This window comes from Diorhabda sublineata, chromosome 7 (genome assembly GCF_026230105.1).
Source record: "Diorhabda sublineata isolate icDioSubl1.1 chromosome 7, icDioSubl1.1, whole genome shotgun sequence".
In the NCBI taxonomy this organism is placed as follows: Eukaryota; Metazoa; Arthropoda; class Insecta; order Coleoptera; family Chrysomelidae; genus Diorhabda; species Diorhabda sublineata.
The window spans coordinates 2,634,412-2,660,204 of record NC_079480.1 but is presented as its reverse complement, the minus strand read 5'-3'; the positions used below and the strand labels follow the sequence as shown (position 1 = coordinate 2,660,204).

At 34.1% G+C, this 25,793-nt stretch overlaps 1 protein-coding gene across 3 annotated transcripts in view; it reads left to right on the top strand.

Moving 5' to 3' along the window:
* LOC130446256 (potassium/sodium hyperpolarization-activated cyclic nucleotide-gated channel 2) overlaps positions 1-25,793 on the top strand; it is a 138,287-nt gene that overhangs the window by 65,337 nt on the left and 47,157 nt on the right. For all 3 annotated transcript variants that reach the window (XM_056782385.1, XM_056782384.1, XM_056782386.1), the window contains 3 exons: positions 6,326-6,489; positions 8,953-9,089; positions 16,641-16,778. In XM_056782385.1, the coding sequence (XP_056638363.1) occupies positions 6,326-6,489; positions 8,953-9,089; positions 16,641-16,778 (439 nt within the window). The remainder of the gene's footprint in view (positions 1-6,325; positions 6,490-8,952; positions 9,090-16,640; positions 16,779-25,793) is intronic.

Sequence of the window (25,793 nt, the reverse complement as noted above, 5' to 3'; positions counted from 1 at the left end):
GATGCTGTTTTACTAGTTTGTGTTTGCTTCTCTTTATTAACCGTTGGTTTTTTCTCTGATTTGCAATCCTTACATTTTCCAGTTTTATCTGATTTGTTTAAATTCTTTCTTACAGAAGTGTTAGATATGTTTCCTGCTATTCCTGATCTATTTATATTTATTAGGGATTTTCCTTTTTCCGCTGTTGATTTTTCCACTCGTTTCGCAACTTTCTCAGATTTTAATCCAATACTTCGATCCTTGACACCTATTCCTGATTTACTCGTGCTCCTTTGTTTTAATTTGCTTTTACTAGTATCCAAATGTGATTCTGATTTACTTTTCGTACACTTTTCATTTTTATCCAACCCTAGAGATTTCTTTGGGAGCGTTACTTCAGATTTTGACTTGGTACATTTGTCAGTTTTGTCTGCTGAACAAGGAATTTTATTAACCGATTGTTTTTTCTCCGGTTCCTTTATCGATTTCAGTTTATCTAAACCTGGTACATTTATTTTATAAAATTTGCACGCCCTAGATATCCAAATACTTCCATTTTCTCCATCTTTAAGCATCGATAGTATACCTTTAGCAACAGACGTCGTCCTGAAAGAAAAAACGAAACCAAACCCACATCAAAAGGCATATTTTTGACAACGTACTAAACTTACGGTTGAGTAGGTTGCTGGCTGTAAAATTTCTGTAATTGTCTACCCATATTAGGAAACATCGGATCATCTCCAGTCTTTCCAACATTTTTCAAAAGTTCTGTTTCTGTAGGACCGGGACAAAACGCCATAACCTTAACTTTGGTGCTGTTATAAAAGTACTCGTGACCCATGGAACGGGTAAAACCTATCACGAAATGATTAGTTCCACAATACACCGGAGAAGCGTAGAGGGGCTGAAGCCCTTCCAATCCGGCATTATTTATAATAACGCCGCCTTTTCCTGACATGTACTGGAACGCCAAGAACGTACCACATACTAAACCTTTCTAAAAAAATATTATTAATTATTAGATTGAAGTGTAGCAGAAGAGATCTTGATGAATAAATAGATAAAGCACAAGTTATACTTGTACTAAAAAACTAAACAAGACTATACTGGGGCATAGAGATATCCACATAAAAGATCCACGATGCCAGTAGTAAAATATTTGGGAGAGTCTGTCTGTCAAAAATATTTTCAAAAGATAAAGATCTGCAATATACTAAGTCTTAATGTACACCCACATCTCCAGTCGAAGGGACCTCATATTCTAGATCTAACAGAAACGAAGGTGATCCAAGGTTCACCATGTATATCGTGGGGATACGATTTACTTATTCAGGTATCGGATTAGAGTAAACGACTCAAAGAACAACAAAAATCTCTTGCTTCCTCTACTGAGCTCCTAGGGATACCCGCTTCAAGCAGGTCACAGACTAATTACAGGAACGTTTCAATTAGAATACAACCTCAGGTTCCACCTAGACCACGTAAAGTTTGGCATTATAGATCGGCCAAATGCATTTCTTCTTAATGTTTTCTCCAATTCCAATGATCCCTCATTGTGTAAAAACGAGATTTCGAAAGTAATCTCGGCAGGTATGAAAGTCTATATTTCTTAGTCCTTTAAGGACTTTGTGGACAATAATCTATGATTTGATTAAATCTGCACTAGAGCAGCCAACAACAAAAATGTTGCTTACCGCAAATGGCGCTCAAATCCTAGTGCCTAGTGCCGAAAATCGTATAAACTTTGTACTGGCCAAACTAGCTGAGGCAGCTTCAAAAAACTTGGAGCCCATTTTAAGACCAAAAAGTTATATAATCCGCAACAACTTCTTATTTTCCGCAAGCACATTTGAATCTCGGCTCCCAAGCATACCGTGCGGATGCTTGACTCAATACAGAATAGAGCGATTCGTCTTAAAAGCGGCCTACTTGACTTGACCAGAAACTTGGACATAGACCATAGGCAGAAGCTCTTCCGAGCTGCCCAACATAACCCCACCTAGAGTAATATTTGAAAGACCTACTCGACAAGCAGACGTGGCTCATGAACACCGAGTTCGTCTGCAGATGCCCCAAACGTGAATTTAACTAGACTCCTTTCTTCGGAAAAGTGCAAACCTGTGGAATCAGCTACGAAGGCACGTCTTTCCCGACTACTACAACCTACAGAAGCTCAAGATCAATATCCACTGGCATCTTCACACGGCAAGCATCATACGAACTTCACGAGTTTAATAATGTTCTCAGGATGAAAACAGGAAAGTGATGGATAGGAGGTACCAGTAGAATAGGTAGACCAAAACCAAGAAAGTCGATGGACCAAATAAGGTTGATAGCAGATGAGAAACGAAAAACCTTAATTGAAATGTGACAGGGACCGGAATCTTTCGCCGATTCTCAAAACGAGCGAGGAGAAAAATTCCTGAACATTGGCATGTTTTGATCTTAAAACTCACTGAATTAATTCAATAAATGGAAATAGCCCAAGTGGAGAATCGAAACTTGTTATATACATAGTAAATAGATTTTTATTGAACAAATACTCACAACATTGATATTGATACTTTGTTCAAAGCTTTGATTGCTCAATATACCTGCGTTGTTCACTAATATATCCACTTTTCCAAATCTTTCTTTGGTGCATTTGAACAACTCTAAAAATAGAGTTAGTTCATTCATAAGATTTGAGAAAAAACTAGGCGTGAGATAGTATTTGACCTTATGTTACCAAAATTAAATTCTTACTTTCCATCTGTTTGGTTTTGGATACGTCTGTAGGTTGAAACAGAGCCTTGTGCTCTCCGTATTTTTCGTTAAGGGTGAAAGTCGCCTTTTCCATTTCTTCGATGAGTACATCCCCTAAGATTACCGCCTGAAATTCCAAGTTTCACACAAAGGTTTTAAGGCTACTTATCAAGTAGTTATAAAACAAAAAATAAGAAACTAGAAAAAGTACGCGTTTAGTATCTTGTCAAGAACCTAATTTTGTATAATTAGTGCAGAGAGATGGTGCTTTGTCTGCTACGTCGACCATGGTTCAAATCTGGGTTTGAACAACATTGAAAATTAGACCATGTAGTTACATAGACTGTACACAAACATGTTCGTGTAAAATCCCTGATAGAACCTTGTCGTAATTCGTTGTTCGAGGACCTCGCGTCTTCTTCTTCTCCTAATAGTTCTGTGGAAGGTTCAGGTTTTGGAAATATTAGCTCCGGCGACTATACACGCTTGTCTTCTTAACTATTTGGTCGTTGTAGAGTGTTTGTGTGTTTTCGCTACCTTGGTTGAAACTTTACTAACCCTTCTCTAGCTCTAATTCGAATGATCACCTTCTCAATCCCCAATGTATAACTTAACACTCCCACAGTGGCTTCCCATTTTGAGGAGGCCCAAATGGCTCCGCGTTCCCCTGGTCTAATCCTAAACAAGACTTTAAAAATATGCTTAGTACCATCGAAGTTTTAAAATATATGGAAGAGCCTACGAGAAGCGCACTTCAGGCACTACAGGCATGTAAAAGCCACCGATACGAGTATGGACGTTGCTGCCAAATAGAGAGCCCAAGAAATCCTCCAATTTATAATGTAATGGGACTCAATACCCTGTATATCGCTTATATTTCAATACTTTTTGATCATTTGCATCTCAGTTTTTCGGAACTTGAACTGAATAAAAATTATCTTCGATCTACAATGGGTCAAGAACTGGCTAATCTAGCTGTGCATTCAATAGAAAGAAAAATTTCAAAAGAAATCGATTTTACAGAAGTTATTGAGGAGTTCAGTAAATTGAAGGCACGAAAACGCATAAACACGCTACAAAAAATACAAAAAACTATCTTTGATTTATTTTATCTAATTTTCAATTGAATAAAAAGCTTGGAAAGCAACATTTTTTAAAGCTGGGAGGCCTCATTCAGCTTTGCCGCCCCGAGCCTCTGACGGGCTTAGTCCGCCACTGCCAGGAAGTTATCTTATCGGATGTTTTCTCTTGTTGGTTGTATTCTATTTTAATAATTGAAATGCATTAATTTGAATCTAAACATTCAATTCCTCTTCATCCCCACTGGATGACTTCAAATTAACGTTTCACCACTTTGGTGAGGGGACTAGGAGGAGCAGTTCATATGGTCTAAGAGAATTGGAAATTCGGAAATGGCAAACATTTGTTGTAAGTAAGAAGATAAGTATTTCCTGGCGAAATTATTTGTTGAAAATATTTCGGAGATGGAGGAAAGAATAAATTTTAGTCATTAATATGTCTCATAATAGTATTTACGTCTGCTTCTTCTTTCAATAACTGTTCAGCTATGCTCAAACCGATTCCTCTGGCGCCTCCAGTTATTATGGCTATTTTTCCTTTTACTGGTGATTTGGGGGGGTTATTTGTGCTGTAATGTCGATTTTTTTGATTATAAATGAAATTGATACTTTGAACAACCCATCTAAAAAAATACGATAAGATATAAAAACTTAACCTCACTTTATACTAGGGATAATTTCCCAAACACTGTTTCGTACTCACCTGGGAGTTTTTGAATTTTCAATTGAAGATGTTTTTAACGAAGTTATGAACAAGAATTTTCTAGGTTTCCCATAATTACCCCAAAAAGCCATTTTTGTGATTTTTGATGATCTGAAGTTCTACATGTCGGTTGTCACTGTCACAAAGTGATTTTTCCAATTGGCCATAGGAAATATTTACTTTTCAGTACGGCAACGTATCAAATCAACATACAGATGGTAGTGATAGTTTTCATATGTCTGTCTACGCCTTCATTTAAACATATCCTAACTTGTTGAGACTAGTCTCTAATTCTGAAATATACCGGGCGTCCCAATAAGAATGGCTCTCGGCCAAATCTCACTTTCATAACGCAGTTTCCTATTGAAACTATTATTAATAGAACAAGGAAAGACAATTTTGATGAATCAAAAAATGTTAAAACCCGTTCAGTCAAACCGGAGTAATTTATATTTAAAAGAAAATTCTGAAAATTTACACATTTCTTAAGATATCTCGTAATACGAAAGAGATATCGACATGCGGTTTTCGCTATTCTGTTGCTAATTTGGTCTACTTTTATATTCCTTAATTAAAACTGCATGTTTCCATTTAACATTTTTCAAGGATAGCTAGATTTAAAAAAATAAATAAATAGCGCCCTCTAGCGTATACGTTACTCATTAGGTTGTTTCGAAATTATAACTATTACATTGGTAGAAAGGAGCTCTCTTCAAAAAGACTAAGTTTGCATAGATAGGTTAAGTAGCACTGGACTTACAGGCGTTTTTTCATAATAAATTTCACGCTTTCCCCCACCTATTATTTGAAGAGATAGATTAAAACTTGTAAAATCAAATATACGCTAAATTTCTTGAAGAATACGATAATCATACTTTAAATGAATCTTAATTGAGCAAAATGTGTAAATTATTCATTTTATAATTTTCGGTATTCAATTACGCCCTCTAGCGGTGGACCTACAACTCTGTAAATAATTTCCAGGTTTTTCTCGAAGTCACTTTTGTTATAAATTTTTTTTTCCCGAAGCTGTACTATAAACGGTTCTCAAGATATGGCCGAGAGCCATTCTTATTGGGACATCCGGTACAATTGCTTTTTAATTTTTTTTCAATCATTCTCTCTTTGCTTATTGCTTTGCTGCTAACGAATTGGTATGTTTCTAAAATTGAAAGATCATGTGGTGAAACCACACGCATGAAAAAGCTACGGTGGAAATCAATCGCAGTGGACGAAGGTTATATCAACGACAATGTAAATAGCAAGCTAAGAATAATGAAGAAAAATTCTACTTTTAATTGAAAGACCATAGCACAACCAATATAAAAGCTGAACTAGTTTCTACTCTGGGTGAGACTGCTCCAGTGGTCGACTAAATGAGGTGACGATATTGGAAGGAAATCCAAATGGCGATGGTGAAAATTCATGAATTGCTACCTAATGTTTCCTATTCGCCAGACTTGGTCCCCTAAGATTATTTTCTGTTTTTATTTTAAGGAGCTTGATGATTCTTTTTATAAAAAGGGTATCGAAGTTATTTAACATCGTTGGAAACAGTGTATGAAACTAAAAGTTGAAAATAAATATATTTCTTTCAAATTTCCTTTTCTTTTTTGGACCAGCTACTTCGGGACCGTCCTCCTATGGAAAGGGACAAAAAAGTGGTAAAAATAATTACCGAATTACAAAGTACATAAGTACTATTTAATTATCAGGCATCGAATACAAGTTGACTCATTTTGAACACACTGTTTACTCCAGCTCTACACCAACACTATATTTTTATCGACAATTTTTAAATGTCTGTCTTTGTTTTCAGATTTTACTGGGACCTGTGTATGCTGTTACTGTTAGTGGCAAATTTGATAATATTGCCAGTCGCAATAAGTTTCTTTAACGATGACCTCAGCACACGCTGGATTGCCTTCAATTGTCTGTCCGATACCATTTTTTTAATCGATATTGTTGTAAATTTTAGAACAGGTAAGGCCAAAATGTTTCTATTTAACTCATTGCTCAATTCTGTTTTTCGATAAGACATCTTTTCAAATAAGTGTAAACTTTGATTTCTATAATCTCGGATAAAAAGAACTGTAGGTTTCATTTTATAATCATGAATGAAACTTTAGGTCTACCGCCATGACTTTGATACCTACAAAGTACTTAAATAGAGCTGCTAACCTGGTAGTAGGAAATTGGGGTTCAGAAATCAGGTTTTAGTATTATTAGCAATAAACCCATAGGATTATCGTCTATTTTAAATTCAAAAATTAGTGATTCACACAAAAAAACAATCATTCATCATCGAAATAACTCAAAAAAACCACCTCGACAATCAATAAATCAAAGTACAAACGGTTATGTCACTAAATTTAGCTCTATATGAATTCTGACTGATATTTTAAACTTACCTTAAGGCCATCATCCACAATTCGAAATTCAGTTCCAGAGACTAAATCAATTCTAGAATCTGTACTGTCTATATTTGATTGTTGCTTCTACAAACTTCTCGCCCTAAGAGTTTTTCGCGTACACTTGGAATGGACAGGTATTTCATCTTCATTATCTGCTAGACGTATTCTCATCATCATCATCATCATCATCATGGTGATGAGTACGTAAAGAAATATGAAGATATACAAGACACGCCTCCACTAATTCTGAGGAAACAGCAAGAATAATGGAAAGAATTAAGGAAATGAACCTCAGATATAAAATGAGAAGTCTGACTGATATTTTAAACTTACCTTAAGGTCTTGTATATATGTTGCCATCATCCACAATTCGAAATTCAGTTCCAGAGACTAAATCAATTCTAGAATCTGTACTGTCTATATTTGATTGTTGCTTCTACAAACTTCTCGCCCTAAGAGTTTTTCGCGTACATTGGAATGGACAGGTATTTCATCTTCATTATCTGCTAGACGTATTCTCATCATCATCATCATCATCATCATGGTGATGAGTACGTAAAGAAATATGAAGATATACAAGACACGCCTCCACTAATTCTGAGGAAACAGCAAGAATAATGGAAAGAATTAAGGAAATGAACCTCAGATATAAAATGAGAAGTCTGACTGATATTTTAAACTTACCTTAAGGTCTTGTATATATGTTGCCATCATCCACAATTCGAAATTCAGTTCCAGAGACTAAATCAATTCTAGAATCTCTACTGTCTATATTTGATTGTTGCTTCTACAAACTTCTCGCCCTAAGAATTTTTCGCGTACACTTGGAAGGGACAGGTATTTCATCTTCATTATCTGCTAGACGTATTCTCATCATCATCATCATCATGGTGATGAGTACGTAAAGAAATATGAAGATATACAAGACACGCCTCCACTAATTCTGAGGAAACAGCAAGAATAATGGAAAGAATTAAGGAAATGAACCTCAGATATAAAATGAGAAGTCTGACTGATATTTTAAACTTACCTTAAGGTCTTGTATATATGTTGCCATCATCCACAATTCGAAATTCAGTTCCAGAGACTAAATCAATTCTAGAATCTGTACTGTCTATATTTGATTGTTGCTTCTACAAACTTCTCGCCCTAAGAGTTTTTCGCGTACACTTGGAATGGACAGGTATTTCATCTTCATTATCTGCTAGACGTATTCTCATCATCATCATCATCATGGTGATGAGTACGTAAAGAAATATGAAGATATACAAGACACGCCTCCACTAATTCTGAGGAAACAGCAAGAATAATGGAAAGAATTAAGGAAATGAACCTCAGATATAAAATGAGAAGTCTGACTGATATTTTAAACTTACCTTAAGGTCTTGTATATATGTTGCCATCATCCACAATTCGAAATTCAGTTCCAGAGACTAAATCAATTCTAGAATCTGTACTGTCTATATTTGATTGTTGCTTCTACAAACTTCTCGCCCTAAGAGTTTTTCGCGTACACTTGGAATGGACAGGTATTTCATCTTCATTATCTGCTAGACGTATTCTCATCATCATCATCATCATGGTGATGAGTACGTAAAGAAATATGAAGATATACAAGACACGACCCACTAATTATGAGGAAACAGCAAGAATAATGGAAAGAATTAAGGAAATGATGAACCTCAGATATAGAATGAGAAGTCAGGATATCAGAGAATAACTTGGAAATCACGATAAGTTGGAAAATATCAATGATGTTAAAGAAATCGAAAGATTGCTGGTTAGACCACCATACAGATGGTATGAGATTGGATTTCAGCGTCTTACGGAGGACTAAAAATTAAACAGGACACGGTCCAACTAAAAGAAGATTGTTTTCCAGATTTTGTAATATAGAAGACAACAACTAATTAGCAGCTCTTTTTGGAAATGAAAGTTTTCTCATAAAAATTATATGTACTCGGATTTTATTTATAGTACAAAATGATGAATTTTTTAGTTCATAATAGTTCAAATTGAATTTTCTTTCTAGGTATTATGCAACAAGACAATGCCGAACAGGTCATATTAGATCCAAAATTAATAGCTAAGCATTATTTGAGGACATGGTTTTTCCTCGATCTGATTTCGTCCATTCCCTTAGATTATATATTTTTAATATTTAACCAAGTAAGTAGTATTTAATATGATTTTCAATTAGGTAGAAACAGAAACTTCAACCGCCACTTTAAAGACATTTTCTCAAAGAAAATTTGACCAAAACACTCCAAACCGTCGATAAATAAGTGATTATATTAATTATTAATTCACTTATAAGACTGTCGTTTTGATTCAGGTGTATAGTGGTGAATCTGTTTCAACATTGGTCACATATTGATGGAAAATAATCCTTTTCTGCAGTACCCATTTGGACAGAAACTTTTCCCTAATGTATATTTGTTGACTTTTTTAGTTTTCCGATTGGATCGTATCGAGCAACGCGTGGTGATTAAATACTTGCGTTTAAAATAGTTGATCAATCATTAAACAATCTCCTTTTAACTCGCTTTATATTAGCGTCACCTATATATACAATAGCACATATCCTTTCGTCCTTAAAGCTGTTGAATTGGGAATAGATCGTATCGAGCAACGCGTGGTGATTAAATACTTGCGTTTAAAAAGTTATTCCAATGCGAATTCACAGACGGAATAAAATTAGCGAGTGAATATCGATAAAACAAGATAACTCCCTAATAATTGAAGATTTTTGGGCACTTTTAACTAGGAAAATGTATGATGGAGGGTGGTAGGACGAAAATGAGGGAAAATTAAGGCGTAGAATATTTAGAAAAATACGCGAAATTAATATTTAAGTCGTCCCACACCTAATTAAAGTTGTTGGCTGAAAATTACGTCGAGTTGAGAAGTTCGGGCCCTTCCATTTAATTAAATTTTTAACTTTGTTAGTTACCAAGCTGTTAGATATGGCGAATAAGAAAAGTTATTACAAAAATATAAATATATTGTGCCAAAACACATACGTTATAGTGACCGCTACCACAGATGCCAATGTTGAAAAAATAGTTCAACCTAATCTTCTTAATGCCGGAATAAAAATTAAAAAAATGTCTCAGGAAGGGTACAGATCTCAAGTTGCTGGATAGTTCGTTTCAAAGTTGACTTTCATATAATTGTCACTTTGTAATTTAAAAAACTAGTTTAAATGACTAGATAATTCTAAGCAAGAGCAGTAAGAGAACGCCAGTACATTTGTTTCTCGTCAAAATTTGTATAATAATCCTAGTCAATTATATATAAATGATAATCTACTGCCTTGCACAGAAAAAAATTAAATAATCATCAAAAAATGTTAAGAACCCAGTTGTCAGGAAAAAATAAAATGGAAAGGTTGAAGTTTCTTGTTATGTAATAATGTATTAATCTGGTGTGAGTGTGATATACGAGGTTTGATAAAAAAATACGAGTATTCTTATTAAAAACAACGAAAACAATAAAATTTGACATTTTTAATTTTCCTAAAGAGCCTAGTATTTAAACGAATAAATTTTACTTTTGCTTTTATATATTAAAAAATCTGGGTGATTATCTAAATTACGTTACACCCCTTGTGTTGGCGATATTTATACTGAATTAACTATTTACACCAACACTAACAATTATACTGTCCGACGCGCGTTTCGATAACCAAGTTATCGTCTTCAGGGACTGAAGGTAAACTAAAATGTAATAATTTGATTCACCTGTTTTATACTAAACTTTCCCACCAATAAGCCACCTCCCGCGAAAATTAATTCCAGCGGGAAAAACTCCTTGGCGGGAATATTCATGTTTATTCTTTGACTACTAAACTACTGAATGGGCTGTAAGGAATTGGCCCTTTGTCCCTATTCAAGCTGCCCTTACATCTAGCAATTTCAATGCTATCAAATGCATCCAATAAATTATTATTGGATACATATTTTATCAATTTTACATTATTAATATTTATGCAATGATTGTGGTCGGAAATATCTGATTTTCCGGTCCGTCCATATTTCAAATGGGCTACCTATGTGTTCTTTAAACCGGACAGTAACGGATCTCTTAGTTTGCCCAATATACTTTCGGTCACAACTTCACCAAATTTGGTATTTTATCCCAACAATTGTTTCAGTTTAATTTATAAACTAATTTTAAACCCACTCTGCTAAATATTCCTTCCAATCCTTTTGTATAAAGAGGACTGAAAGGTATCGGAGCAAATTTTTCTTGTTTTTCATTTTGAGTTTGGAAAAAAGTGGTTTCACATCGAGATTTCTTAAACCTATGACGATCGATTAACCTATTCACAATCCTTTTTTCATAATCGTTGAGTGTAGCTACATCCTTAATGAAGGACTTTTCCATATTCCATAGTACTCAAAGAATAAACATCAATATTCCCCCTAAGGAGTTTTTTCCCGCTGAAATTGATTTTCAGTCAAGTTATTAGATTTTAGTTTTATTTCAGTCCCTGAAGACGATAACTTGGTTGTCGAAACGCGCGTCGGACAGTGTTGGTGTAGTGGTGTAAACAGTGTATTCAGTAAAAATGTTATTGAGAAAATGATGCTGAAAGTTTTTCAACTTGAAGCTACAGAAAATTAATTTATACATCATATTTTAGCTTCGCACGTCTTCATTACCTAATGATGACATCATGTATCATAAAATTTACAGAAAATTTAGTCTAGTTTGTTTACATACGACTATCGTTAGTAAATCTATCAATATTTATTTTTTTTTATTCGTGTTTGACCATGAAAAAGATAAATTCTATGAATTTTTGTGTATTGCTGTTTATTTAGTGGTTAGGTTAGATTAGGTTAGGTTAAGTTAGGTTAGGTTAGACATGCGAAACTAAACTATGATGTATAAATTATTTTTCCTTTTTTGTGGAAACTTCAAAGTTGAAAAACTATGTGAAGGGATGATTTCCGCGTACCTATTACTTATATATATCAAATTTTTCAGCATAATTTTCGCTATAATTAAAAACTACAATTTTAACGAAATCGGAAGGGTGTAAACTAATCTAGATAATTACCAAAACCTGCCAAATGTACATTAAGCAATACTACTTAACGTACAGTATCCGAAGACATGATTTCGAAATCGAAAGATAAAGAAAAAAGTCTTTAATTACTTCGTACGCCATTTCGCAAAATTTCCTCCATTTTCTTTTGAAATGCAGTTCAGCTGCTTGCTTTGGAAAAACATCGGATCGTCATAATTCATCAAAAACGAAAAAAATAATGATGATGACTTTGATATTTGATTTTTTTACGGGTTTTACGGTAATTCAATAATTTCCCAATTTAGATATAGTAGCTTAAATTTGTAAGTTTAAATAGATGAAAATTCATTAAGCGTATTTTTTAATCACACCTTGTATATTTAGTTGCTTTGCTGAGAAAGAAGGAAAAACTATTTAGTTGTAGTTAGATTTGTTGTGGTGAAACTTGAATAATCTAATACCGAAAGTATCTTCAATACTAAAACAGAAATTCTGATGCTAGAAAATCAACTTTTTATTATTATTACTAATAAAAAATTTTGTATTAATAACAAACGACTAAGAATACAAATATGTAGGCCGAATTTCTACCTATTCTTTACCCATTCTTGCTGATATTCATAAATCCTTGCCAACCAATCATTATCTACAAATTTTGCGTCGCTTAATTGCTTCATTCTTTGTATATACGAAATTTGTTTTTTTTTTTCAACCTCCGATGACCTCTTAAAGATTTTGCGACACCCTCTTTATAAAATGTAACCGCCAATGAATGGAAGTAACTTTTGAGGGTTTCTTTGAGCTCGACGTCAGTTTGTAAGCATCGTCCTTCGAGTCATAGCTTCAGCTCCGATAAAAAAAAATCACTCTGTGCTAGATCGCTTCTGTCTAGTGGCTGTTCGAAAATGTTCCGTTGAAATTGCTCAAGGAGTCGTTGGGCTAAACGAAGTTTTGCATCGATTCACAATATGAATCTGAATTCTCCACAAGCAACACACCTTGGTGGTGGTGGTGGTCCCAAAAAACAGTTGCCATAATCTTACGGTTGTTTAAAGGTTTGTGGGTCTCGTTGTAGAATATGTGTGCCTCCATGTCTTATCACCTGTCATAATGGATTTCAAAAAATCTTCTACGTCAGTATTGTAAAGAATGAGGAACTTCCAAGCTGCGCCCATTTTGTGGTTGGAATCCAGCGAGTGCAAACTTTCCTGTAGCACGACTGTTCAGTATCAGATAAATCACTTATGGTGAACCTTGCGTTTCCCGTCAACTAGGTGAACAACTCATAAAAGTGTCTCTGTACACTCGACACATTTACACTTAGTGGGAGAATCAGTAGCGCCAGCTTTGTTTAAGCGACTGCAGCTCCAATCACCTGCTGCATTCCTGGCTACACAGCGTTCCTTTATTATTTTCAATGGGAAATTCTTGGACACCCATCCACCAACTGACGTGTAGCTCAAAGAAACCGTCACAAATCACTTCCAATCATTGGCGGCTACATGTTATGAAGAGGGAATTGTAAATTCACAAGTTTTTTCTTTACAGCTCATCAGAGGTTTAAAAAAAATAACCTTCGTATGTGCCTACTGCTGAATCTGATTTATTTAAACACACATTAGTATTCCTAGCACGCAAATATGACACATAAAAGTCGTCTCAGTCTTTACGAATTTATATTTAAAAAGCTATAAACTTTTATGTCCACCTTATTATATATCATACGATTTTGCATGTTAAGGTCACAAAAAACTACGAAAAAGTTATAAAACAAATTATTACATGTAATATTTTTCTAATACGACATAAATTGCCCCTCCTATAACTTTGGTCTAAGAAGAGATAAATGAAATTACTTTTCGTGAAAGATGCTTCGACATAAACTAATTTTTCTAAAAATGATTTAACCCAAAGGAACGCAAATTCTATTTTTTATTTACGCCTCATATATTTATCTAATATTTCCAATATCTAAATTAATATATTCTTACCAGCAAACTTTTATTTTTGCCTTGACTATAGTGCATTAATCAAACCCATATTTGTATCGTGAGCACCAAAATGGTAATGCTAATTGAACGTATTATAGGGGTTGTGCACGATTATGCATGAATAAACTCTGTTTATAACCCTATATCTAGTAAACAATAATTCAAAAAACTATCAGGGAGACTGAAAAGTAATGTCGTTTCTGCGCATGCCGATATTTGCTTGTCATATGTCAATTCATTGTTTGAAAAACATTTTGAGGTTATTATTACTTATTAACTTTTTACTTATTAAGTTTTTTTGCAATTTGGGGTTAATTGGCTAGCGTAATACCAGAAGAGGGTATCCGGCGTTCTAGTTTTTTTTATCTTGACGCAATAGTTACGAGACCAACAACAAAATTTAAACAAGTTAATGTCAAACATAGACAAACCTTGTATTGTATTGATTCAATGTCACCATTTAGAACGGTTTTTAGATCGCTTGTACAGGAAAAATAGGTCCAATATAAGAATTTAAAACTCAAAAGGCAGTGGCTTTCTTGAATTTAATCTCTACGAAATGCTGTGATGCAAGATTCATATCTCGAAAAGACGTTTTTGCGTATTTGGTGAAACCTGGACAAACTAGTAATACAGATTTCTGGCAACATGGCATACACTGTGCAATACGAACCTTGAAAAAGTTAATAAATTGGGGTGCTTCACCGACCGTACTCGCCCGATATCGTTCTTTGAAATTTCTATACCACATTTACTGAATGACAACAAATTTAGATCCAAAACGACATATCGAGATATTTTGCTCAAAAACTGATTGATTTTTATCGATCCCGCTTTGAATATTTGCTTTCTCTCTCTCTTCTGGACTCTACAGTCACGACGATCGTGACCTCTATTCCCTCTTTCATTGAGTCTTTCCATTTCTCGATATTTGATATTTTGTTTGACTTGTTTGATTAGACCAGATCATCTCTTTGGCCATCGGCCTTTACTTCTTTTCCCTGTACTTCTACCATCACCATGAGCGTGTCTAGAGTATCATCTCTATCTACATGTCTCTATTGCAGCATTTTCTTCATGAATAACGATGATGGTTTAGTGGTTAAACTTAATTTTTTTAATATCGACTGATTAGTTTCCTTTGGGAATTCTTAATGCCGTAAAATATGAGTTTGAATCGTTTGTCATCAATAAAATGCCATCCTACGGTCTCAATAATATACAGGGTGTCCTACGACGAGTAAAAAACTATCTGTGTATGGCAAAATACTTTCGTAAAATCATGAAAATTTCTATTTTTGGATTTTCGCATACGATCTTTTTAAATAAAATATTTTCAGGGATGATAACTTTGTTATTTTAAATGAAACACCCTGTAGATTAATACATTTTTGACATCTACGTGAAATATTAGTATACTTTTGTCTAAAAACTTTTTTCGAAAAATGCATACTTTTTAAATTATTGATTTTTTTGGAAAAAATATGATCGTTGTAAGGCCTTGTCAATATTTTTTTTACGAGGATATGAAAATGGTTTTTGTTCGGTTGCTTTTAGCAAGGTCAGAAGTATTTGAATCTATGTTGAAAAATTCTTCTTTTTATACAGGGTGTGTATAAAAAGTGTTCAAACTTTAACCTCATAAATATCAAATTTCTTTCATTTTTTTAAATAGATCCACCCGGTTTTTTCTATTTTAATACATTTAGAGGTAAAAAAGGCAATTTAGGTATACTTTCCTATACCTAAATCTTACCGTTATCCACATATTAAATGTTTTCTGTAAAGTTTTAGATGTAGGTGTGGTCTTAATTTTATTTTTACTAGCACTATGAAATAAAAAACTATTTTCCTTTATCTTATCAAGGTCTGTAAAAAAAATCAAATCTGGATAACGGTAAGGTTAAGGTATAGAAAAGTATACATGAATTTGCCTTATTTTTTACCCCTAAATGCATTAAAATAGAAAAAACCGGGTGGTTCTATTTAAAAAAATAAAGAAATTTGATATTTATGAAGTTAAGCTTTAAAAACTTTTTATACACACCCTGTATAAAATGAAACATTTTTCAATATAGATTCAAATAGGTATGACCTTGCTTAAAGCAACCGAATAGAAACCATTTTCATAACTTTAAGGGTATCGTCGTAAAAAAATAATTTATAAGGGTTTGCAACGATCAAATTTTTCACAAAAACGTAGAAATTTTCAAGATTTAGCCATATACAGATAGTTTTAACTCGTCGTGGGACATTCTGTATAGAGGATCGATAAGAACATTTAGATGTCACAAGTACAGTTTGATGTGCAAGGATTCACGCAACAGTATCTGAATCAGCAAAGTGGAAAATTGGATGTTGGATACTGTGGTCCAGATGGTTAAGTCTAAATTTGGCAGACGCATGTTGCCGAGTTGCTGAGAGCCGCTGGTTATTGGGGATGATCGATGATGACTGAGAAGATGTCATTTTAGAAATTCGCCCCGAGAATAACCGATATAGAGAGACATGTGGAAGAAAACTTGTTTGTTTGATTTCGATTTTAAGAAAATGACATTAGTTTTCCGTCCCCCTTTTGTACGTACTACTAATTACTATTTGGGAATGCGGGTTGTTTGTTAAATGTTTAGATATCTGTTGGGCATTCGTAGTTCTTTGCAATTACCCGCACTATTACAACCTCTGTTCCAGGATTACGGCGACAGTTTCCAAATCCTTCACGCAGGACGCGCGTTACGTATCCTGCGTCTCGCTAAACTATTGTCCTTGGTACGACTTCTGCGTTTATCCAGGCTAGTGAGATACGTCAGTCAATGGGAAGAAGTATATGTAAGTAAAGAAAATAATTTTTGCCGTAGTAGTTACTGCGCTCTAAAGCTTTCACGCATTATGAACAGCGATACACGTAAAATTTTGCAATTTTTTTGTCATATTCTGTGACTGTTATATATTAACATCGATAACAAAAAAAAAATTTTTCCATTAATAATTTGTTTCGAAAACAAATTCTTGTTTGTATTTAACAGTTTCAGGATAATGTATATTCGAAAATTAATTTCATCAAAGAAGTTCAAATTATAAGAGTACGAATCATAACATCGAAACAAAATCATTTTCAAATCCATCATAAGGTAAGGGGTATAAACACATCGATTAATATTCCGAGGTGTGAGTTTGAACTTCTAAATTTTACATATATAATAAAATAAAAATAATTTATCATTGATCAACATGACAAAATTGTAAACTGACGCCTAAATATTCAATATCACTAATACAGATCAGCAAAAATTTCAATTGAATACTCAGCTCTAATGCCCTCTAATGTATATTATTCATTTAGTAATTTTTATTAACTTACAATAGTACTTAACATTGTTGCAGTTATTAAAAGCAACAGGGGGGTTTTCTTAACCCCTCATATTATAAGCAGTACTTCGTGCGGTACTTGTAAGGATTCACAGTAGAGTAGTGGACGGTCAAGCACTACTGATAGGCCCGTGGAGCTCCACTTGAATTTAGACGAATTAGGATTTGATTCCTAATCAGTCGAATAGAGTAGATTGATTCCCTTCTTTTCGCCGTACCGATCCCTACTGGGGGTGCACTTTTGGATCCAATTCGTTGTTAAATAGGCGTAGAACCAAGGGTTCTTGACCTCTTAACCCTTGTGTTCGCACACCTCGGTACGTTTTTGAATGTAACTTGGTCAATAATAAAAATTCCGGCAAAAACCTCCGGATCTTCATTATTTGACTCAATTGTGAGCAGGTAATTTGTTTGAAATAAAATAATTTTTTCGATATCCAAAAAAAATCGAGTGTAAAGTATAAATACGTTACGGACGCACCCGGGTATCCCGGTACCCACCTTGGAAAAAAATCATTTTGAATGGACTATCGGTTCGGAATAGTTTGATTCAATTTTTATACGTTAAAAATATTTTGTGATTATATATTATACACAAAAATAATAGAAATGAATGTGGAAAATGAATTAGGCCCCGCATTCATGACACTTTGCGAAGGTTGTAGAATTTTCGTCACAGTCGGGTTTGTTACAATCGCAGCATGACTTCCGTGTCTTTCTCCTTTTTTTGATCGTTCCTTTGTAGCAAATATGATAGGAACCAGTAGATTTTGATCCTCCCTAACATATTTCGTTCATTAGCAGAACCTGTAGCGATTTCCACCTTCAATGGCGATTTTTGTGCTGTAATTTCGCTTTATTTGAACTTTTTACGACCGGTTCTCAATTGACCGCTCAATTGGCGCATAAATAGTCGTCGTTGGTTCAATCTCTTCGGAAGCATCTTGTTATTTTCTTAATAAATCAAATAGGACGCGAATGAGCTAATATCTAGCATGTTGAAGAACAGAGCTACCGGCCATCGCAGTGTCCGACATCGCGTAGTGCACATTTGATCCAGGACACTTGGATAATAAGGTTTATTTTGTCTCAAAGTGCCAACGATAGTTAAATTCCATGAAAGCATGCTGAAAATTCTCCATGCTGATATTTCTGCCGCTGCCTCGGTACGGAGCTGCGAGCTCTTTTACGACACGTTCTCACGTCGCAAATCCACCAAATATTGATGCATATTTAGCTGGCTTAGAAGGAATGTACTGCATAAATCTTGTTCGACCACGGAAAGAATACAGTTTTTTATCGATTGTTAAATTCTCAGTCGGCTTGTACATCTGAGATAAATTTGCGTTCAGCATTGTCCAAAGATCGCGGATTGGAGCTGCTTTATCCTCTTTCAATCGTTGCTGGCGTGGATTACCTTGAAGATTCTGCTCTCGATAGTTCTTCCATACCTTTAGTCTTCAATCACAAAGCACTCACAAAAATACAATTTTCGTAGATAAAATAATGACTGCAAACACAAGGTTTAACAAGCTCTACTTGGATCTTCGGTTTTGAAGCCCTGCTTAGAGGTCGAGGCAACCATAGCAAGTTAGGCCGTTAAGTACTGAGCTGTCTCGGCAGGCTTGATCTTTCTTCACCTTTTTTTTTCTCCACGCCACTGATATTGCGGCGTTTGTACTGGCAAAGGTATCGATAAGAGCTCCGATATCGGTAGAAATCGATGCTTTGGGGAACGTGGTCCCTGCTCTTGCCGAGCTCATGTTCGCGACAGTATATTAGGATTTAGGTACCATTCATCCCTCGGCATTGCTTCCGCCTTGGATTAATCCCATAAGAATGAGCCCTTCCTTACTCCGGTCCCTACGTAGGCGCACCCGAGGAGAGCGGCCGCCGAGCTCCATAAGTTCCAACGGCTCTTTAAGGAGGAACTATAAAGAGTGTCTCAAGTGTTCACTCACCTACAGTCCTCAAGTTACTTGTAACCAAAAAATAGTTTCAACATCTCCTTTAGACCCAAATTTTGTCCCTTGCAAGAGTTTCTCTGGTTTAGTCTGGTCTTGTTGTTGCAGTTAACTAAAACTTGTTATCTTTCCGATAAAACCTTATATATTCGCATCCGGCTGTCCATTATATACCTCGGCATTGATATCTCAACCTCCTAGAATGATTTCGCCATCTAACGCGAAGACTTTCCGCTGAATCGACGTCTCCGCGACGGGTTCTGGTCATTTTCTGTCTAACTCCTTTTTTGAAACGTTTAAATAAATCTATTTCTATCCAGTTTTTAATAATACTGCTTCTCTTGTAAGTATTACAACGATCGCTGGTTAATTTTATCTTCCTCTTGAGTTTTACATATTTGTTATAAACATACCGCGTTGTCAATAAACAAAAAGATAATCATAACATATTTTATGATTGAATTTTTCAGATAGCCCTCGTATTTATGAGTTAAGTTATTTATACGACATTTTAATCTATTCTTACCTGAAAATGCAATTATCAATTTTGTTAAACAACATCGCAATTGAACCTTCGACAGCGCACTTGTTTGAATACAGAAAATACGTATTTTGAGCTTTGAGCTGTGTGCATTAATTAAACGAGCTCAGCATTGCTTTGAGAATGTAAAGGCCAAGTTTGCAATTTTAAAGTAATCGTTATGTTTTGCACATTTCAGCTATTGCGGCTCAAACCGATACCTAATAATAGTGAAATTATCTCAACAACAGGCCAGTTCATTAATACTTTTTATATAAGATGACACGCGATATTTTTTTTATAACCATTCACATCGTGTAATTGTACATTTAATTTCCAGTTGCAATAATTTGAATTTGAAATTATAAACAGCAATAGATTTGTCCTTCAAAGTAACTTTCTCACCACCAAACCCTGTGACCAATCTTTGTCGTATACGGTAATTTAATACTTTCGCTGTCTCCTCGTTTTTTTTTGGCTTTAGAAAATCGAAAAATCATCCGATTTCCATGCATATTTTTTGAAAATCTTTAGCATCAAACGCAATTCATATATTTTTTTGTCATTACCCACAAAAAAACAAACATTTTTGAAGAAAAAAAGAAAAATATCTCTTAAGGTGCGTCACCATTGAACAAACAATGGGAAAACAAGTTTGTCAAACACGTTGGTTAAAATGCAGTTTTAACAAACATTTCTTAGTTCACCAAACAATTGTTTGATAAACATTTTCGGCAAACAATTGCGATTCGGCATGAAACAAGAGTCGGTTAGGTTTTGTCGAATTTTCGCCAAGCAATCAGCTATAAAACTTAGGTTTTTGGCTTCTGGTGACTCCTATCATTCGTTGATGTATTTATTCAAGGTAGGAGCCCTTGATGGTAAGCATATGGAAAACGTTTCCCGAGAAAAAATTGTTTATGTCATCAAAGACATAAATTTGTCCTTCAAAGTAACTTTCTCACCAAACCCTGTGACCAATCTTTGTCGTATTCGGTAATTTTATACTTTCGCTGTCTCCTCGTTTTTTTTTGGCTTTAGAAAATCGAAAAATAATCCGATTTCGATGCATATTTTTTGAAAATCTTCAGCATCAAACGCAATTCATATATTTTTTTGTCATTCTCCACAAAAAAACAAACATTTTTGAAGAAAAAAAGAAAAATATCTCTTAAGGTGCGTCACCATTGAACAAACGATGGGAAACTAGTTTGTCAAACACGTTGGTTAAAATGCAGTTTTAACAAACATTTCTTGTTTCAACAAACAATTGTTTGATAAACATTTTCGGCAAACAATTGCGATTCGGCATGAAACAAGAGTCAGTTTGGTTTTGTCGAATCTTAGCCAAGCAACCAGCATTTAAGATATCGTCTGGCTATAAAACTTAGGTTTTTGGCTTCTGGTGACTCCTATCATTCGTTGATTCGGTATTTATTCAAGGTATCCAAACAAAGCATTTCAAAAATTTTGCCGGAGGTTTGCACCGCAATTATAAACTGTTTGAAAGAGTAAATAAAAACACCTTCAAGCCTGCGGGCTGCAAAACCATAAAAATTGTTCCTTCAACATCCAAAGAATGGGCGGTAGTTGTTGCGGGCTGCAAAAACATATGGCAGTTCGATCAATGTCTAGTAGCCCTTGATGGTAAGCATATTGTATTGAAAAAGCTGGTTGCACGCTGGAAAACGTTCCCCGGGATGTTGATTTGTCAGCCAAAGAATTAAAATAAGTTAATCCCCACCAAGTCTTCTTTTTTTCTGTAGACCCCATCCCGGACTTACAATTTGTTGGTAGTAACTTTTTCTCTCGTCTATATTGCACTAGAAGAGTTTCAATCTTTCTTTTAATCTCGGTGACATTATTTACACCTAAATCTTTTGCAATGTCATCTAATGCATCTCTTCTTTTTAGGGTCCCACAATAAAGATTTACCTTCGTAAACGTTAATTAATTTTATCAAATTCTCCTGGCTCCAAAACTCTTTACTCATTTTGCGGAAAAACCACACACACACACACACACTTTTCCACTGAATATTTTCAATAAAAAATTATAAATAATAATGTTATATCCAAAAATTACGCCGGAAAACCACTTCGAAATACACTAAAACAAGCCCAAAAAGGTGGTAGGGAAAGTCAGTGACAAACAATTTTCGATCTAGGACGGGAACATTCTATACAAACAAAAATGGGGGCCCCTTTTCCTTCCATACATGAAATGTTTATTGGGATATCGTCCACACCAAAAACACCGGCGAACATCATTTGTCAAACAAAAAAGTTTGTCGAAATCTTCGACAAATGTTTGGCAAACAATATTTGTCCAGTGGGAACGCGGCTTAACAGTCAACCTTAGTAAGATACCTTTTTGATTGTGAAAATTTTCAATTTTTCAAAGTTAACTTTTAATATCAAACACTTGATTACAATAAGTGATTGTAAGAATGATTTTATTCATTTAACTTCAATGATTACTTAATAAAAAAGGTACAAACGATTATATGTGAGAAAAGGTCAATTTTAATAGAAATTGTTATTATTTTTAATTGTAAAAACATGATAAATCAATATTTTTCTATAATTTTTTCGTAGATTATGAAAAAAAATATAACAAATTCGTTTGATTATTTGGAAAAAAGTTATACGTGAATGTGTGCATTTTCATGAACATTTAAAGCCGCTAAACCCATATAAATGTTTTCATTTTTTTTATTCCCATAATTTTTTTCGTAAATCCATCGTAAAAACTAAGATTTTAAAAAAAAATCATCGAAATCGGATGATTTTTCGATTTTCTAGAGCAAAAAGTATAAAATTAATTTGTATTCTATTATTAACACAATCAGCAGTCAGAATTCCATTTCTACATGCTAATATTATGGTTAGGATGGTATGGTATGAAAATATAATCATTGCCAACCATCAGGTACTTCACATCGAATCTATTGGCTAGTTTCTTTTTAATTGTCTCTTATGAATATGAGTTGTAACGTTGCATTCCTGAGGTTTCAATTTTTAGTTATTTCATTATCGGATGGTGTCTTCAAAAAATTTTATTCCAAACCCGAACCATAAGGCATTTGGTATTAAAAGTAGTGAATTTGCTAATACAACCCCAAAACTCAAATCCAACAGACCATAAAGGTATGATTAGCTAGCTTAGATATTCATCCTATATAACATGCCGTTACTCAACTTGTTATTGACCTTCCACTCTATTCGAAAAGAATTCAATGAAACCTCTTGTCGTGTCTAAAACGTCCTCTATCCATATTTTACAACTGAAGGTTGAATTCAAAGTAGATCTAGTCAATTCTTACTGGTACTATCTTTTATTTTCGCTGGTTTAAGTTTTTTTAATATATTTTCAACTCTATATATATTGAGTTCATATCTTTTACTAGAATGGAGAGAGATTGAGGGTCCGCGTTGGCGGGATCGTATAACCTGGAGTAGTAATTTATACTGGGAATTAGAGGGATGACAAAGAATAACTATCCGTTACCGCATAGTTAAAAAGATATTTCCAGCGAATATAAAGAAAAGTCTCACTACAAATTTACGAAATTCACCTTGAATTTAAACTTCTCATGCTCTCTCAATGATACTTTATTGTCCATTGTCAGTCCTGGATGTTTTATTCTTTCTTATCTTGAGGGGTATTAAGATATACGATCTTTGTGTAGGTTTTTCTTCACAGATAATACGGCTGTATAACCAGTAATTACTATACATCTAGAATTTCACTGATCCGATTTAGGATTTTCCTTTTTTCATTTCGAATTGAATAGGGTTCAAGTAAACCTTCAAACCAGATTCTGTCAAATACTTGAGTGACATCCAGAAATATTCACATTGTAGTATATCTCGAATTTGGCAGATGTGATTTGGTATTTCACATTTTTATTTCCATTTTTTTGGCTCTAAAATAAGTAAAATGGTGTGTTAGGAAGGGATTTATTTGATTTGGTAACGACACGGTCAAATGCCTGACTAACTAACGTCTAGGAAAACCTTCAACATTCTTTCGCAAAAACTTTTTTGATGAAATTTGTTCTTCGATTAATCTTTTGATTGATGGATAGAATGTGATCTACTCGTCTGGTCTCATGTTTATTCTGTTTCTAAGTAAATTTAGGAGTAAATGTATTATATAAGGACGGTCCAAGAAGTTTTTATAATACTAACGTCAAGCTATTCAAAAGTACATGAGGTAGCAATTAATTCAAGCTTTAATTCGTTAATTTTGGCTGTTGTAGTAACGAATGTGTGGGCTGGTGCATTTTCTTCATGGAACGGTACTTTCTTCTTAGTCAAATCTGGCCGTTTTTCCTCATTTTCTTTGTTCATTAAGAAAAATATCCCACGCGCATACCAAAAAACCGACTCCCTGACCTTGCCTGCAGATGGAACGGTCTTTGCCTTCTTTGGAGCCGATTCTTCCTTTTCAATCCATTGTTTTGATTGCTCTTTTGCTTCGGGTGTAAAGTGATGGACCCGCGTTTCATCCATGGTTATGAAACGTCGCAAAAAGTACTTCTGGAACCATCCTCGTAGAAGTGTTTGGTGTTTAATAGAGAATGAAATGCCGCTAACGTTTTTATCTTTACTTTGTGTACTTCTTTAAAATATTGGACTTTTTTTTAGAAGAAAACATGAAATACAATCTTAAAATCGTATCTGAATGTTAAATCTTTCATTCAATTGCAACAAAACTATTCATGGACTGGCTTGCAAGAAGTTTCGCTCGCAATAAGCTGAAATTTGTTATACTCGAGAGAATAATTCGTTCAGCAAATCCACAACCCTAAAATAAGGAAATATTGTCCGATTTATATGAACCACTCCATCTTCTTAACAAGGCAGAAAGATAATGTATAGTGGAATTGGGCAATTAGGAAAGCAAATCGGGACGCCAAAAATAATGCACTTCAGGTTTTCAACATTAAGAACAAAATTCTTCGTATGCAGAATTAGTTACCTGCATCTCTACGGCTACTTTTAAATTATTTTCGTATATACAGATTGTCCCAAAAATAGTTAAACAAATCATACGATTTTTTTTTCAATGGAATGCCTCCTATTTGATCCCATTTTGAATTCTTTTTCTTTTGTCTTCCATAGTAGGTCTAACAACTGTTTGTTCTTCGATATATTTCGATATAAAGTAGGAATTCAAAGCAATAATATACAGAAAGATATTTTTGAGAGTTATAGTCCATTCAGACTTTTATACTATACAGAGTGAAAGATAATGTACTGAATCCCAATTTATTAATCAAATTTAGTTTTAAATGAATAAATCACATTAAACGCGGTCATCTCGGTTCACTACGTTGCTGTTTTTTTGGAATTGAACGAATTGTTCTCTCAGAAAACAAAAATTATATCATTTTCGAATATGTAGATTTTTCGCTTATTTCTATTAAATCAGCCTGCAAAAGTATTTACCATTTTTATCTTTATCTTTACTTACAAAACATTTACCAACACAATTACAGTTTCATGGGCAATTCATTACATTAAATGTTAAAAAAAGTGAATTCTTCGAACTAATTCGATGTAAAAATCCATTCAATATAGTGATAAAACTAAATTCTTGATTTCATTATATTAGGAAAATAATTAATTTATCTTAAATGTGTTTAAAGTCAAACATTTAACCTGCAAATGTACATAATTACAATATTATCTATATCTGATGCCTCAACAATTACTAACAAATTTATTTAACCCAACGATAAACAACGAACGAAAAATTTTCAACGCATTTTTTTCCTTGAGTACTATGTTGATGTATACTAGTCATTTATTGAATTTTTAAATGGTTGGCGCTAGTTTTTTTCAACAAAATTAAGTTTTATTGCGTTTCTTCAAGTTGATTCACCCAAATTAACATCATTTCCATTATGATCTGTAGTAGCGAATCCAAGTTTTATCCACGGCCAAATATTTATTTTACGAACCAGCAACTTACTGTTGTTTT